This window comes from Choloepus didactylus, chromosome 10 (genome assembly GCF_015220235.1).
Source record: "Choloepus didactylus isolate mChoDid1 chromosome 10, mChoDid1.pri, whole genome shotgun sequence".
Taxonomy (NCBI): Eukaryota; Metazoa; Chordata; class Mammalia; order Pilosa; family Megalonychidae; genus Choloepus; species Choloepus didactylus.
The window spans coordinates 105,922,570-105,937,965 of NC_051316.1; the positions used below are offsets into that span (position 1 = coordinate 105,922,570).

A 15,396-nucleotide genomic window follows, 5' to 3' on the forward strand; every position below is an offset into this window, starting at 1 on the left:
GTGGCTTGTTTGGACAACTTGATAGATTGATATTGATAGAGCAGCTGGATGGGGCCAGGAGGGATGCGGGGGTCCCCAGGATGGCATCACCACAGAGGGGTGGGCACCAGCACTTCCTCTCTAAGCCTGCCTGGGCTCTTGGCACTATTGCCGAGGCGAGAGCTGCCAACCAGATGGACAGGGTTTGCTACAGCTGGGATCAGAACCCCTTGCAGCTCAGGGGAGCAAACTTTCCATCTCTGTGTGTCCATCTCTCCCCCCAGCCAGTCATCAGCTTAGGAGAAAGTAAAGCAGAAACAACAAGATCGGAAGACACTGACCTTTAGGAATTGCTGAAATGTCAGAGCCGTGAAAAAAAAAGGAATGGTGTGTCAGTCAAGGCCCCAGCTGGACAAAGAAGGCACCCTCAAATGGAATTTGGAGGAGATTTCCCTGAAAGGACTATTTATAAAGTGTAGGCAGGTTTAAGAGAACTATCAGGGACAGATGCAGAGGCACGAGGGACAAGAAATATCATGAAGCCAATACTAGCCCCTGGAACTAAAGGGGCAGGGAGAGGAAATTGTTTTATTAGAGCCTGTGAGACCTGGAGCTGTGGAAGAGGGGCCCCCAACAAAAGCTGTAATTGTTGAGGGTCACAGTCTCTATTAGCAGTATGGAGCAGAGGCAGGAAAAGAACAAGAGAAGAAATAGCCCCAAATTCTCTTTGCTCCTGCACTCCCATATCCAGCCAGAGCCTCCTGTTGGCCAAACCCAACCAGATTTCAAAGAGCAGGGATCCAGTCTATGGGATCTGTCTTCAGAGCACTGAGTAGAACAGAATGAATCTGGGGGTAGACGATCATTTGGGAGGTGCAAACGGAAAACAACCAGTACAGGTGAGGAAAGAATACATGTTCTGTTAGCCACCCTGTGCCAGAAGCTCATGTTCTTAACCAATAGGCTATACTGCCTCTCTGCCTTGTTCAAGGAATGCCTGTAGAAAGTTTGCATAGAGCCTAGCTCTCTCTTGAGAGTGGCTGTCCCATATACCTTACTGTCCATTCAACATCTCCACTTAGACATCACAGTTTTCATATCTACAACCAAATTCATGTTCTCCTCTCCAACACAGTCTCAGTGTTCCTCCTCTCACTGAGAGGTACCATCACTCAGCTGCACCACCCGGAAAACCAAGATTCATCTTCATCCTCAATACCTCCCTCTCCCTTTTCCACTTTTTCCAATCAGTCCCAAGATTCTGATGGAGTTTTACCTGCAAAATAACTCAAATGTGCCCACTTCTCTCTCTCTTCCAATCCTACCCTATTCCAGGCTACTATCATCTCCTACTTGGACTTGGGCACTACTGTGCCATCTTCGCAGCCAAACCAGTCTTCTCACTTCCATTCCTGTCCTTCCCCAGTGAATTCTCTCTGCTGCCAGAGTGACCTTCCCTAAATGCTAATCTGATCAAGTGGCTCTCCTCCCCGAAACCTTCAGCGACCTGAAACCATCCTTAACAAGGCCCCAGACGCCCTCCTGAGCTGTCCACCGCCTAACCTCTCCAGCCCTACCTCGGGCTGTTTGCCTTCAGTGTCTCATCCACAGTGGCTGGCTGCTGCCCCACCCGTATCCCTTCTCCCACCGGCCTTTCCCGAGGCAGTTCCTTCAGTCTGTGTTGCCACACTCACCTCCCCTCTATCTCTCCCCCACTACTTCCTCCCCACTGTGATTGACTCATCCTCCTTTCAGACCTTAGCCACACCACCCACTTCCATGATTTCCCAAGGCTGGGTCATGTTCCTCTAATATAGTCTCTTACACCATCATTTACCTCTCCTGTAGAGTACGGGTCACTTACAAGCTTTACATTGATATGTCAATTGTTTCATTAATATTGGTCTTCCTGTCTATATGGAAACATTCATGAGACCAGATGCCATTGCTTTTTTTCCTTTGTTTTTCTTTCTTTCTTTCTTTCTTTCTTTTTTTTTTTTTTTTGCCATTGTCGCTCCTGTGCTCTACACAAGTACATTATTGTTTTTCCGATATACTTGCTGAATGGATGAATGAATAAATTGGTAGAAAATGAATGAATGTTGGAAGACTTTTGAGGGGTCCTGGAGGATTCCAGACTTGGCTTGCTATGAGCTTGTGACCACTGTACAACTTGCCTCTTACAATTTTGGTCAGGTCCCTCTCCTCCCTGGGTCTAATGCATCAGAAGTGGGCGTGGTATTGCTTCCCAGAATCGCACTGTAGATACTGCAGCCTCTTGCTGGAGGGCTCTGTGTCACAGGTTTGGAATAGGGAGGGACTGTGTTTGGACTCTTCTTGGTTCACCTTCAAGTTGAATTAATTGAGATATGTGGGGAACAAGAGAGAAAGAAAGGCAGGAAAGGAATCTGTAATGCCACCAGATGGTTCATTTGCATTCTCAAATGTCTTTTTCTCAGCAAACACAGATTCCCCCAACTTCCCAAAGATGGGGTTTCTCGCAAAGCCCAATGCACAGGCCGGCCCTCTGGGTATGAACTGCCTCGCTGCTACATCTGTCTAAGTTGATAAGCTTTCCTAGAAAAATAGGAGCGCCTTAAGAATTGGTGTCGGGATGTTCAGGTGCCTTCTTTGCCCCGTCTGGTAACCCCCTTCAAAGAAACAGGAATCTTTGGCACATCCTGTCTCTTGCCATCATACAGCATGCAGCTCAAATGGAAGAAGAAATGTTCTAGCCTCTAGAGGAAGAGATGGAAGGAGGGCTGAGTTTGAAGATTTCAAAGTCGGGGCTCTCTCTGGGAATTTCTCAGAACAAAGACACTGAGGCCATTCAGCAAATTTCCTTTTCTTCTTTCTGGTTTCCTCTCCTTGCCCTTTATGTTGCCTCTCGCCTTCCTTCTCAAGCTTTTCTGCTTTGTTTCCCTTTTATCTTCTACCTTTTCCTCTCTGCCCTTCTGACCTCACTCTCACTTTCTCCATTCTCTGGAACTTTTCTACTAGTCTTAACTTTAAAACTTTGTGGAACTGTGGCTATTAACAAATCATATGAGGTGTTGCTGGGACTGGAACGTTGAGTTGGGAGTTAGGAGACCTGCATCCTAGCCTTGACTTGACTCTGCCACTTGTTATGTTGGAGCAAGTCACTCCTTTTTTGGGGGATGTTGGCTCAATCTTCCCTGAATAAAATGGGGATATTGTGCGAAATGGTCTGCATATCCGGAATACTCTCATTCTAATCTCCAACAGTATTGTTTGAACACATATTCTTCTTTTACTTTCATTGTTACTGCCCCGGTTCAGCCACCATTGCTTATGCCTGGCCACTGCAAAAGTCTCTGTTCTGGCCACTCTCTCTGCCTTTACTTGCATTCTTTGTACTGTAGGTCGTAATTGTTGACAAAATGACTAACTTTGAACATGTCCATTTCCAGTTTAAAACCTTTCAGTGATTACATCTTGCATTAGGGTAAACTGCCCATTCCTAAATGGAAATGAAGAATTGCAGCCTTATCTCCTATAGCTCCCTTTTTGCTGCAGCCACAGTGAACTGCTTTCAGTTGCTCCAAGCCCCATGCTCTTTCTGGCTTCCTGGGTTTTTTCCCAGGACACTCTCCCCACATCTCTCTGCCTTGCTTTGCTAACTTCTGCTCCTTCTTAAGGGCCCAATGTAGAAATTGCCTCCCCGGGGAAGCCTGCCTTGACCTCCAGGATGGGAGCAATGACCCATCTTTTTGCTCTCCTATTGCTTCCTCTGAACTCTCCTGTCATAGAATTATCACACAGTGTTGGAATTGCCTGGATATGTGTCCTACCAAATATGAATTTCTTGAACCATGGGTTGTGTCTTAACTTTTCTCTGGCATATATAAAGGGCCTCGGACAGTGCCAGAGAAATAGGAGTTGTTGAATAAATGAATGAGTAAGTCCACAAGTGCATCTGTGTGGGAACAATGCGTTGTGACTTTAATTCATCACTGGGTCAGAAAGGGATTGCCAGGGACTCAGGTGGCCAGGCCCAGACCCTGTCCTCCAGGGCTGGGGGTGGGCCAGACTTTAACCTCAGCCCCATTGCCCACCCTTTAGCAGCAGCTGAGGCGGCGCAGGAGACCGTGGAGTCCCTGATGCAGAAGTTCAAGGAGAGTTTCCGCGCCAACACGCCCATCGAGATCGGTCAGCTGCAGCCGGCCCCACGCAGCCTGTCGGCGGGGAAGCGGAAGCGGAGGAGCAAGTCTCGAGGTAGGCGCTCCCGGAACCCGTTGCCAGGAGGTCAGCAGGCTGTCCCAGGTTCTGAAATTCCTGTGGAGAACCGTTTCCTCTTCTCTTGCTTCCCCATAGACGTAGAACTCCTGCCACTAGCTCCCGCAATGAATCATTTCAGCAGAGACCCTGGAGACAGCAGACCTGTGACCCTGGGTGCAACTAACCTCTCTGAGCCTCATCTGAGAATAGGAATGGATTGTCCATCATTTAGGGCAATTGAGATGGTTAGCAAAAATATGTGGAAATCACCTGGCTCAGGGTCTGTGCACAGTAGATGCACTTTAAATTGTAGCTAATATCATTCTGGAGAGTCCAAGAGAGGCAGAAATTCTCATGGGAGACATCTGCAGACTGGAGCCAGGAACACAGCATTTGGGCCTATTTTTTGTTTTTCCAACTCAGTTTTATTGAGATATATTCACATACCCTACATTCATCCACAGTGTACAATCAGTTGTTCACAGGACCGTCACATAGTTGTGCACCAAAATCAATTTTTGAACATTTTCAATACTCCAAAAAATAAAAAAATAAAAATAAGAATAAAAATACAAGTAAAGAAGACCCAAAATATCCCTTCCCCCCATTATTCATTTAATTTTTGTTCCCATTTTCCTACTTGTCTGTCTAAACACTGGATAAAGGGAGTGTGAGCCACAAAGTTTTCACAATCACACAGTCACACCATGTAAGAAACATAGTTATACAATTGCCTTCCAGAATCTAGGCTACTGGATTGTAGTTCAACAGTTTCAGATATTTCCTTCTAGCTATTCCAATACACTAAAAACTATAAAGGGATTTCTGTATAACATATAAGAATACCCTCCAGAATGACCTCTTGACTCCATTTGAAATCTCTCAAGCCACTGAAACTTCATTTTGTTTCATTTCTCTTACCCCTTTTGGTCCAAGAAGGCTTAATCAATCCCATGATGCCAGATCCAGGCTTATCCCGGGAAGTCATGTCCCATGTTGCCGGGGAGATCTACCCTCCTGGAAGTCATGCCCCACATAGCGGGGGAGGGCAGTGAGTTTACCTGCCGAGTGGGCATAGAGAGAGGCCACATCTGAGCAACAAAATAGATTCTTTAGAGGAGACTCTTAGGCACAATTATAAGTAGGCTTAGCCTCTCTTTTGCAGCAACAGGCTTCCTAAGGGCAGGCCCCCAAGATTGCAGGCTTGGCCTTCTAGATTGGTGGTCCCCAATGCTTGTGAGAATATCAGTAATTCCCCAGGTGGGGAAGTTTAATATTTCTGCATTTTCCCCCAGTTGGGCCTATTTTTTAGTGAGCTGTATAATGTAGTGGTCAAGAGCAGGAGCTTTGTAAATTAGCATGGGATTCAAATTTGGTTCTGCTGTTCACCAGCTATGTAACCTTCGGCAGGTCACTCTACTTCTCCAAACCACTCCTTCTCATGGGTTATCATAATGTCTTAGCACTCTACCCTAGCATGCAATAAAAGCAGATCTTTCCCTCACCCACTTTCTTGTCTTACACCTCTCTTTTCCTCTTCCTACATTATCATCATTTTCTTTCCCTGACTTTCTGTGTGACTTTGAATATGGCAGGAACCACCTTACCATTACCCTATTTCCAGTCTCCATCCTTTTTCTTTCAGTCCACTCAGTAGTCTCCAACTGGCCTCCCTTCCTCCTGCCTCTCACTTCTCCAGTTCCTATAACTCGGTTCTGATAATGGCTCTCCCTTCCTTCTAAACTTCAGTGGTTACCCAGTACCTTCAAAGGTGCTCAGACTTATGAACCTGACATTCAAGGCCACCACAGAGCTCCAATACCTCTGATCTCTCTTCTGAATTCATGTGCTTCCACTTTCCTGCAGTTTCCCATTCCAGATTCTCTGCATGAAATTCCCTATTTGACCACAATGAAGAGCCATTTTCATTTACTGAGTGCTTACTATATTCCAGGCAGCAGGCTAAATGCCATATGCATCTTATCTCGTGGGATCCTCACAACAACCTTATGAAGCAGATGCAGTGATAATTCCCATAACATAGATGAGGTCACTAAGGCATGGAGAGCTGCAGTAAATTGCCCAAGGGGTTACTGCAGTAAGTGGTGGCAACAGGAAGAACCGAAAAAATGAGTCCTGGATCTTCGATCTTACCACACTGCTCTATACTAGGAAAGCCCTACTTACCTTTCCAAGCTTAACTTGAATAACACGTTTCCACAAAGACATCAGGGATTGATCGTCACAGTCAAAAATCACTCTGAATTCTCCTCACTTTTCTTTATATATGTGTTAAGCACTGGTTTCCTTTCTGGCTGTTGTCTGACCCCTTTGTCAGCTAGACAGAGAGATCTTTAAAGGTGGAAACTGTTTTGTTGTTTGATTGATCTTTCTATTTCTGGGCCAAAATCAGAGCCTGACACATGGTGTATACTTGCTATTTGGTGAGAGGCTGTCTAGGTCTTAGTCCTGTAGTGTGAAAACCAAGATTTGCTTGTTAAGCTGGGGTCATAAATGGGGCAGAGGGAGACAGTTGGAGTTCTTTTTTGGAACGGATGTGATAAAACCCGAGGTATGAACCACTGTGTAGTAATGAAGAGGTGGGAAAGTCTGGGTGCCAATCCCCACCCAGTCAGTTTCAAGTTGCATGGCTTTGGAAGTCATTGGACCTCTCTGAACGTCAGTTTCTCCTTCTATGAAATGGGGATACTTTGAGGACCTAATGAGATGATACACATAGACCACCTTCGAATGCTCATCTGGTGTGTATCAGGAACTCAATAAATGCTATCTTGTGTTTGTTTTGGGTTGGGCATTTAGGGATACTCATAATCTTGCTCAACCTTGCCTATCCATCTTTATTCTGTATTCCTCAAAAATCCTTTTCCTGCTTTCTCCCTATATACACACAGAGAGACACACACCACACACACACTTTTTCTATAAACTCCCCCTCCACCACTGCCAGCCTGAAATCATTGCTTCATGTCATGTCCTAAATGTTCACCATTCTAATATTTCACCATCTTTAAATATATTGTTGAACAATATTTCTAATCTTTATGATTATAAACAATGCCACTTTGAACATTTTTTGCATAAAATTTGGCCTTTTGTTACATGAAATTTTGGAATATATTTTCCCATCTTGGAGTAAAATTCCATAATTAGATTATTAATGAAAATCTGTTTGACCTGAACTAATTGAATATCAAGTTATTTTAATCTACAAGTTAGATGGAACCTTAGAGAACTAACGAATGAAAGATTTCTCTTGTATCTCCAAAATGTATTTCAAATTGGTGCTCCCTTTCTTCATTACCATTACTACCACCGTGATCTCTCAGCTGGACCACTGTGGTTGTATCCTCCCTCCTCCCTGCAAAAACCCTCCTTGGGAGTCAGTCTCCCAAAGCAGCCAGAGTAATCTTTTTAGAAATATAGACCAAATAAGGTCACTCTCCTGCTTAAAATCCTTCGATCTTTTCCCATTCTCCTTGGAATAAACTCCAAACTCCTTGCCATGACTTGCAGACCCTGTGCAATCTGCCTTCTGCCTATTTCTCTAATGTCACTGGGTCGACAGTTCCCTGTGCTCTAGCCAAACTGGCTTCCTCTGTGTTGTGTGATCCCAGCAAATGGTTCCCCTCTTTAGAGCCTGAGAGCTAGCCGTTCCTTCTCCTTTGCAGTCCCCCTCTGCCCCCCAGCTGCTCTCCTGGCTGGCCCCTTCTCAGGCTCTCAGCGCAAATGTCAGTAACTCAGAACTGTCTTCCAGGACTACCCAATTCCAAAGTTTTGCTCTTCTCCATTCCTGACCTGCTACTCACTGTTACATAATGTTTTATTTTTTTAACTTCTTTCATAGCACTAGTTTATTCTAAAATTATTTTTGTTTGCTTGTTTACTATCTTCTCTAAAATATAAGCTTCATATTCATAAACCTGATAAGTAAAAGTGCTTAATAAGTAGTTGCTGAATAAATGAGCGTGTTAACACTAAAGGTCATTGGGATGTGTGGCTCTGTTTTATAACTTTCAAACTGATGTTGAAGGATGTTTCCATGGTGAACCCAAAACCTCCTGGCACAGACCTCTAGGGAATCCTGTTTCCCCATTCGATAGAGTCACTGACAGCACATTAAATGTGCTCAAGTGGATGCTGTTAAAGCAATTTTTAGAATGGCTTAATAAATATTGGCTTTACTTCCACCACCGGATAATAAGATTTTTATGGGAGAGGGGTGAGGATAGTATTTGTCAGTCATGCATTTCCCAGTGTGTTTACCACGGGTCCTCAAGATTGTCTTGTACAAAAGGCCTCCGTAATCAAAAATCGTTTTGGAAATTCTGCATATTTCATCTTCCTCTTGAAGATTACCAAATACATCCTAGTCTAGTAAATATCCCAGGAAGCCCTGCAGTACAGAAAGCTGGGCTGCTTTGTTTAGCTCAATGTCTGTGAAACCATCTTGACCACAGACTCTATTTTTCCCCATTAGGCATTTTATTAACATCTGCAGGACAGAGTCTCCATGTACACAGGATTTTGGAAATGTCCCTTTTGCCTGCACTGACCATTCAATATCCCAAATATGATGATGACGTTCCCATTCTTTCATGTCTCTCTCCTCTGCCACAGAGGTGGCTGTGGCCCGTCTGGCCCGGGCTGGGAGCACCTGGCCTCTCTTTGCTTCATTAAGCTCCACGCCCAGTTTGTGGTGCCCAGTGGTTACCAGCAGATGGAATGAGTAGCTGAGAACTGATGTCATGGAACTGAGCACATGGTTAAAAGAGCTCCAACGAGTGTTTACAGCTATGGCTTCCTCTGGAGAGGCCTGGTAGATGCTGAAGTGCATCGTTCTTAGCCAGAGAGAGGAAGGCTGGTGGAGGTGGGGAGTGCACTTAATTTGTGCCTTCGTATTTGTGACAAGGTTTTATGAGGCAGCTGCTAAGTAGTCATTCCCCAATGTCTGCAGGCCATGAAAATGAGATCTTGGCATTCAAATAAAGCAAAGAAGGGTTTGTTTGAATGTGGGGAAGAGCTTCTTGGAGTTAAGGCATTGTAGATAGGGAATTTTAAGGCAGGACTTTAGATTTAGAATTTTACTCCACCATTGGCAAATTGAATAGGAAGCCCTTTTTAGTTTCTGTTTCCTCATCCATAAAACAATGCCAGCATCACAAATGGGTTGTGGTGTAATACATGCAAAATGGTTAGCCCTGTGCCTGGCGTATGGCAACCCTTGATAATGAGTGGCTGCTAGTATTGTTAGTTTTCAGGGTCCTGCCACTTGGCTTCCAGGGTTTCACAAATCCATCCCCTCATTCCCAGGCCCTTGCCTCTGCCTTGGTTGAAATCTCATTATTCCTCACCCAGGTTCCTGCTACAGCCTTTTCATCTGGCCTTGTCACTCACAAATCCATCTACCATTCAGGTGCCTGGAGTGCGATCTTTTGAAAACACACTCAATCTGGGTATGTCAGTCCCCTGCCTAGACCATTTTTCCAATAATCTGTCCCTTGAGTTGGGGGCTTCTCAAGCTTTTGCAAGGAGATCATCCTAAAGGCGGGTGAGAGTGAACATACCCCCACAGGGTTTACATCTGTGTTTGAAATACATCCGTCGTAAGCCCCCAATTCTGGATTCCATCTTAGAAAGATAATCTGTGCCATTCTATTTCATAATTTGAGCATGTTTATTTTAAATAATGTAACATTATTTTTCAGTTTGATAAACATTTGATCAACTCTTAAAGTAATATTGAAATCCAGAGGGAAGCACCATTATGCTGATCACACTGGAGTGATAATGGTGCCCTCTTCGAGGGGTTTCCGTAAGACTGAAGGAGACAGTACCTGTGAAGCCCAAAAGGTGCTTGCTGAACATGTGGGGCCTGTTAATTTACTTTTCTTAGCACTCCTGTTTTATTATTACCCTTATTTTTGTGATTATTATTATTACCCCTTAGGGAAACATTTGCCCAATTTGCCACTGTATTTGGCAGCCTCCAGCACAATGGGCCATTTCCCCATTCCCTCAGCATGCTTTGCTTTCTGTGTCTTTGAGCAGATCATGCCCTGCCTGAAAACCCTCCCTTCCTCCACCTTCACCCTTTCTTCATGCAGCAAATTTCTACTTATCCTTTGAAATCCAACTTCCAAACCTTCTCTGTCTCACTCCCGGCTCACCCTCTGCCCTAACCGTGCTGAGTGAGCCTCTTCTTTCTCTGGGCAGTCACAGCCTCAGTGCTCCAGTGTGATGAGGGCTCCATCATCACATTCCATATCTGGACACATCTGTTCCCCCTCTCAACTCTGTCAGTCCCATGAAGGAAAGAACAGTGATTTATTTCTTTCCCTAGCCCAAATACCTAATGCAAAACTGGCATAGAATAGAAATTGGCTGAGTGGGAGAATTTATGAATAGATGAATGAATGAATGCATGCATGAACGAAGGAGGTAGACGGGAGCCTCACAGAGTGCAAAGGGCTAACGAGATGTGGTACAGCTAGCACCTGTAGAGCACTTAGTATGTTCTAGGCACTGTGCACATCACATACCTTGTGTCGTTTAAAGCTCCCAATAACTCCACAAGGCAAGTCCTGTAGTTATCCCCCTTCTACCAAGGAGCAAACTGAAGCTTAGATAGGTTAGATGACTTGTCGAAGTTTGCTCAGCTAGTAGGTTGTGGGGGTATGATTTGAATCCAAACAGTTTGAATTCAGAGCCCAAATGACTCCAGTACTAGTCTTAGCTCCCTCGCAGAGATCTTCCAGCCATGGTATTATGCCACACTAGTCCCGATACTAGAAGGGAGTGGTTGTAGCTTTGCTTGCATCGGTAGGGGGTTCTGTACATCGGAATCTCAAGAGTTACAGGTTTCTGGAAGGTGAGGCCTCTCCTTCTCTGGGCTAACACAGGGCAGCCCTGTGCAGGCTCTGTCTTGCCCCAGGGTTCCAGTCCTGTGTCCTCAGAGCAGATCCCAGTGGTCATGTGCTCTCTGATGCTCTGTGCCATTTGTAAGGCACTCACCCCATCTCTTTTGCTGTGCCGTACATTCATAGGATGAGCCACCCAGATGTGCCCACCAGTACTTCACGCTGTAGTGGAGGAATCCTTGATTTAAACAGTTGCACCACGATGGGATACAGGAAAGTGATGTCTGCTGGCCCAGGGTGTTTACCACACTAGGAATTTAGTTAAAGACAGCTTTACACAGGAAATGACTCTTGAAGAATGCGCTGGTGCTAACCAGGAAGAGAGTTTGGGAAAACATCACTGGTAGAGGAAAGACATGGGGTGAAACTGCACAGGACATGATGGGAATATCTGGAAAGAACAATGTGCACAAAGCAGATGCTGGTGGGGTGGGAAGACCCCTGATCCACCATCAGAGGCAGGCCCTGGACCTGGCTCCCAAGCTTCCCAGCCATGCCCCCATGGTGGGGAGGAGACATACATTCTGGCTCCTTTATCCACTCTGATAGATCAGCCCCAATATGTTCTTTTACTGTGGAACATTGTCTCCAGTAGACAAGCTTATGCTCACACACATATAATTTTTATTAGTAACTGGTTATAAATAACTCACTCAGAGGAAAATATTCCGAAGTATTAATGGTTTAAAATTATTCATCTTATTGGGTTGTTGCTGTGCTTAAACATTGAACAGGCAGCCCCAGGACTGGTCTTTGCCCTTTTAGCCCCATTCTTGGTTCCTCCAACCCTATAGCCCTCTGAGCAGCCTTCCCGTCCTACCAAGGACTTTTGGGTGGGCTCCCTGCCCCTCTTGCCAAAGGAAGTTTTGAAACTGTATCATCAAAATGAAATTAAACTTGAAGCCATGAGATAGTTATACAGATTGGAAAGAGAACTGGGCGAGGAGTCCAGCTACCTGGAGTCTGGCCCTAAGTCTGTGATGAAATAACCCTTTTCTCCACCTCTGTGCTGTTTCTCCCACTTGATCCCCTCTCCATTGCCATGTGCCAAAAGCCTGCCCTTCTTTCAAAGCAAGGCCCTAAAACACTTTCTCCATGAAGCCTTTTCATATCTTTCCCAAGTGAAAGTCGTGCATACTTCATCCAAGCTTTGATAACCTCTCCTCTATCTTCCTTGTGATACTTGTCATTTATTACCATTACCTTTCATTAGAATAATTTATGGTCACCTTTCATCTTCTCCCTTAATTAATCTCCTCAAGTGCAGCAACTATGTCCAGGTCATGCCTGTGTTGCCTTTGACTAGCCTGGTCCCTGGCACATAGCAGATGCTCAATTAATGCTTGATGAATTAATGGCCAATTAATCAAACTGGCTGCCTGATCATGGGTGGGACCTCTGGCTCCCCAGGCCTCAGTGTCTCCTGGAAGAGGCAGTGTGGCTTTGTGATGACCATCCCAGGTTCTGGAGTCAGTTGGATGTCAGTTCATATCCCAGCTCTGCTACTGTCTTGCTCAACTGAGAATGACTTATGCGCTAAGTCTTCCTTACCTTATCTGCAAAACCCGCATAATTGGCCACCTCGCAGGGAGGTTGGAAGGATTAGAGTTAATGTATGTAAAGTGCTCAGCAGGCTGCACTGAACATAGTAAGTACCTAATAAATCTTTGTTGTTGTTAATTTGGAAAGCAAAGGTGATGGGCCAGATAATTTCCGTAGCTCTCCTCCAAGTCATATAGTCTTGGATTATAAATGTGTCTGAGAAGCGCTGTTTAGTGAGCAGTCCAGAATTTGGAGTCAGAAAACCCAGGTTAGAACCACAGCTCTGCCTAAAGTGCAGTGAGTCTTCAGGGAAGCTGCTTAGTCTCCTCCGGCCTCCATTTCCAGTACGTGGGGACAGTGGTAATATCTGCCATTGGTGTTTCTCAGGGCTGTTGTGAGCATCCTGTGCTAGAATGCTTGGGGGAATGCTCTTTTAAAGCACCGTACAGATAAACTGCATGCTGGAATCAGAGCCTGGGCATCTTCAAAGACAGGGGCTGACATGCATCTTTGATCTGAGAATCTTTTCCCTAGGGCTCTCGATTTCCCTCTCTTGACAGTGGGCCCCTCCCATGAGGCACTGCTGGGCCAGTACTGCCACCAGCACAGAGATCCCCGGGTGTGTTGGACAGAAGCATGGCAGGGCTGTTTTGCAGTCAGAGCACACAGCTGCCTCCATAAATCTTCCCTGACGTGTCTTTCAGAGAAGTTTGCGTTCCTGAAAGTATATGTCTCCTCCAGGCAGTTTTGCTTATTCACCTGAAATATGTCAATTCTGTGTGTCCTGGCGGGGAGGAGAAGCAACCACAAGCCAGAAGCTTAGGACTTAGCAGAACGCTCTGAGACCAGGTCCTGGTGGGGCCTGGGGACCTGACTCTAGGAAATTTCTTTCATCATAAAGGCACAATGATATTATGTCAGTTATCTTTACCTACATAATAAAACATCCTAAAACTTGGTGACTGAAAGCAACAGCCATTTATTTAGGTCACAATTCAAGCCAAGCATTTGGGCTGGGCTCTGTTGGGCATTCTTGTGGTCTGGGGTAGGCTCAGCTGATCTTAGTCGTGCACCTGCAGTCAGCCACTTGCTCAGCTGGGGCCTGGCTGACCACTGGCTAAGAGCATCTTGGTTCTTCTCCAGGTGGTCTCCCATCCTCTGGCTGGCTATCTCAGTCTTGTTCACCTGCACGAGGGTTTGAAGAAAGCAAGAAGAGGAGTGTAAGGCCTTTAAAGGCTTGAGTTTGGAAGGCAAATAGCATACTTTCTACTACCTTCTTTTAGTCAAAGCAAGACATGAGGCCATCATGGACTCAAGGGGTAGAGTCCACCTCTGGGTGGAAGAAGTTGCACATGATTCAGATGATTTTTGCAACCTACAAGTGCTGATATTTTATTGGGTCCCTATTTTATAGGAGAGCATGGACTGATCTTCACAACCCCATGAGGTAGGCATAATGTCTCCCAGTTAGTTGATGCAGAAACTGAGACTCAGCGATGTGAAGGGAATTCTTTAATGTACAGCTGGTCAGGAGAGGACCTTATCCCTAATTTTATCCCTTTTAGAGCTGATCGCCTCTGACTCCTTGACTCTCTTTAATAGTGCTGAAGAGGTTTAGAGTCCAAGCCTCTGTTTAGATACTGAGACTGGGTTGTAGTGCGTGGAAGGAAGGTAGGTTTTGATCTCGATTCCATCCTTGCAAGGAACTGTGGTCTAGTGCTGGGAGCATTGGCAAAAGTTTTCTCTAAAGGACCAGATAGTAAATATTTTAGGCCTGTGGGCCAAGAGGTAAACTCAAGAATACTACATAGGCACATATATAACAAGAGAGAAAACAATTTCCGCAAATTTTTACTGATGAAATTCAAGATATAATAATAATAATAGAGTATCATTTTTGCAATACAGGCCTGCTAAAGAGAAGAATGGAATTTATTTATGGATACTAAAATGTGAAATTCAAATAATTTTCATGTCTTGAAATATCTTCTTCTTTTGATTTGTTTCAATGATTTAAATACATAAAAAACTATTATTAACTTGAGCCATGCAAAAATAGGCAGTAGGTTGGATTTGGCCTGTGGCCCATGGTTTGCAACTCCTGGTCTAGGAAAGCATCTCAGATTTGGAGTCAGAGAATCCTTGTTCTAACACAGCATTAATTGCTGTTTGACTTGGGGTCAGTCATGTTTGCCCCCAGGCTCCTGAGCACACAATGGGGGAAATCAATTCCTTATGTTCTCATAGTCCAGCAGAGATGGAAATAAGCTTCGAGGTCATCCCATCTGACCCACCTGTACATTTGGAAAATAATGGAGAGGGGAGACTCATCTATGTCACACAGAGAAGCTAGCAGACCTAGGAGTGGAATTCAAGCCCCTAACTTATAAAATAGTCCTCTTTTTATGCCCTTTGAACCTGTAAAACTGTGTGGGTAATATTACCATTAAGAACTGATTGTTGGGTAATTTTGATACATTGTATAAGTTAGAAGCTAGAAGTTGTTTTCTTTTCTAATTCAGTGAAATAAGTGGATCATTTAGAAGATTACAAAGAAAAGGCTTTGCATTTCCCCATTTTGAAATGGGTATGGTTAATCATACCGAGAACCTGGGTGGTGCGCATGAGTCATTAGCAGGGGTTTCCAACTGTGTCCAAATAGGTGCTCAGGGAAAGAATGGGCAGGAGTTGACTGAGC

General features: G+C 44.8%; 1 protein-coding gene across 3 annotated transcripts in view; it reads left to right on the plus strand.

Moving 5' to 3' along the window:
- The window catches only part of ASTN2 (astrotactin 2), a 926,574-nt gene that overhangs the window by 248,475 nt on the left and 662,703 nt on the right, over nucleotides 1–15,396 (plus strand). For 2 of the 3 annotated variants that reach the window (XM_037797191.1, XM_037797194.1), the window contains exon 4: nucleotides 4,063–4,215. In XM_037797191.1, the coding sequence (XP_037653119.1) occupies nucleotides 4,063–4,215 (153 nt within the window). The remainder of the gene's footprint in view (nucleotides 1–4,062; nucleotides 4,216–15,396) is intronic. The other variant, XM_037797193.1, reaches the window with a different exon arrangement.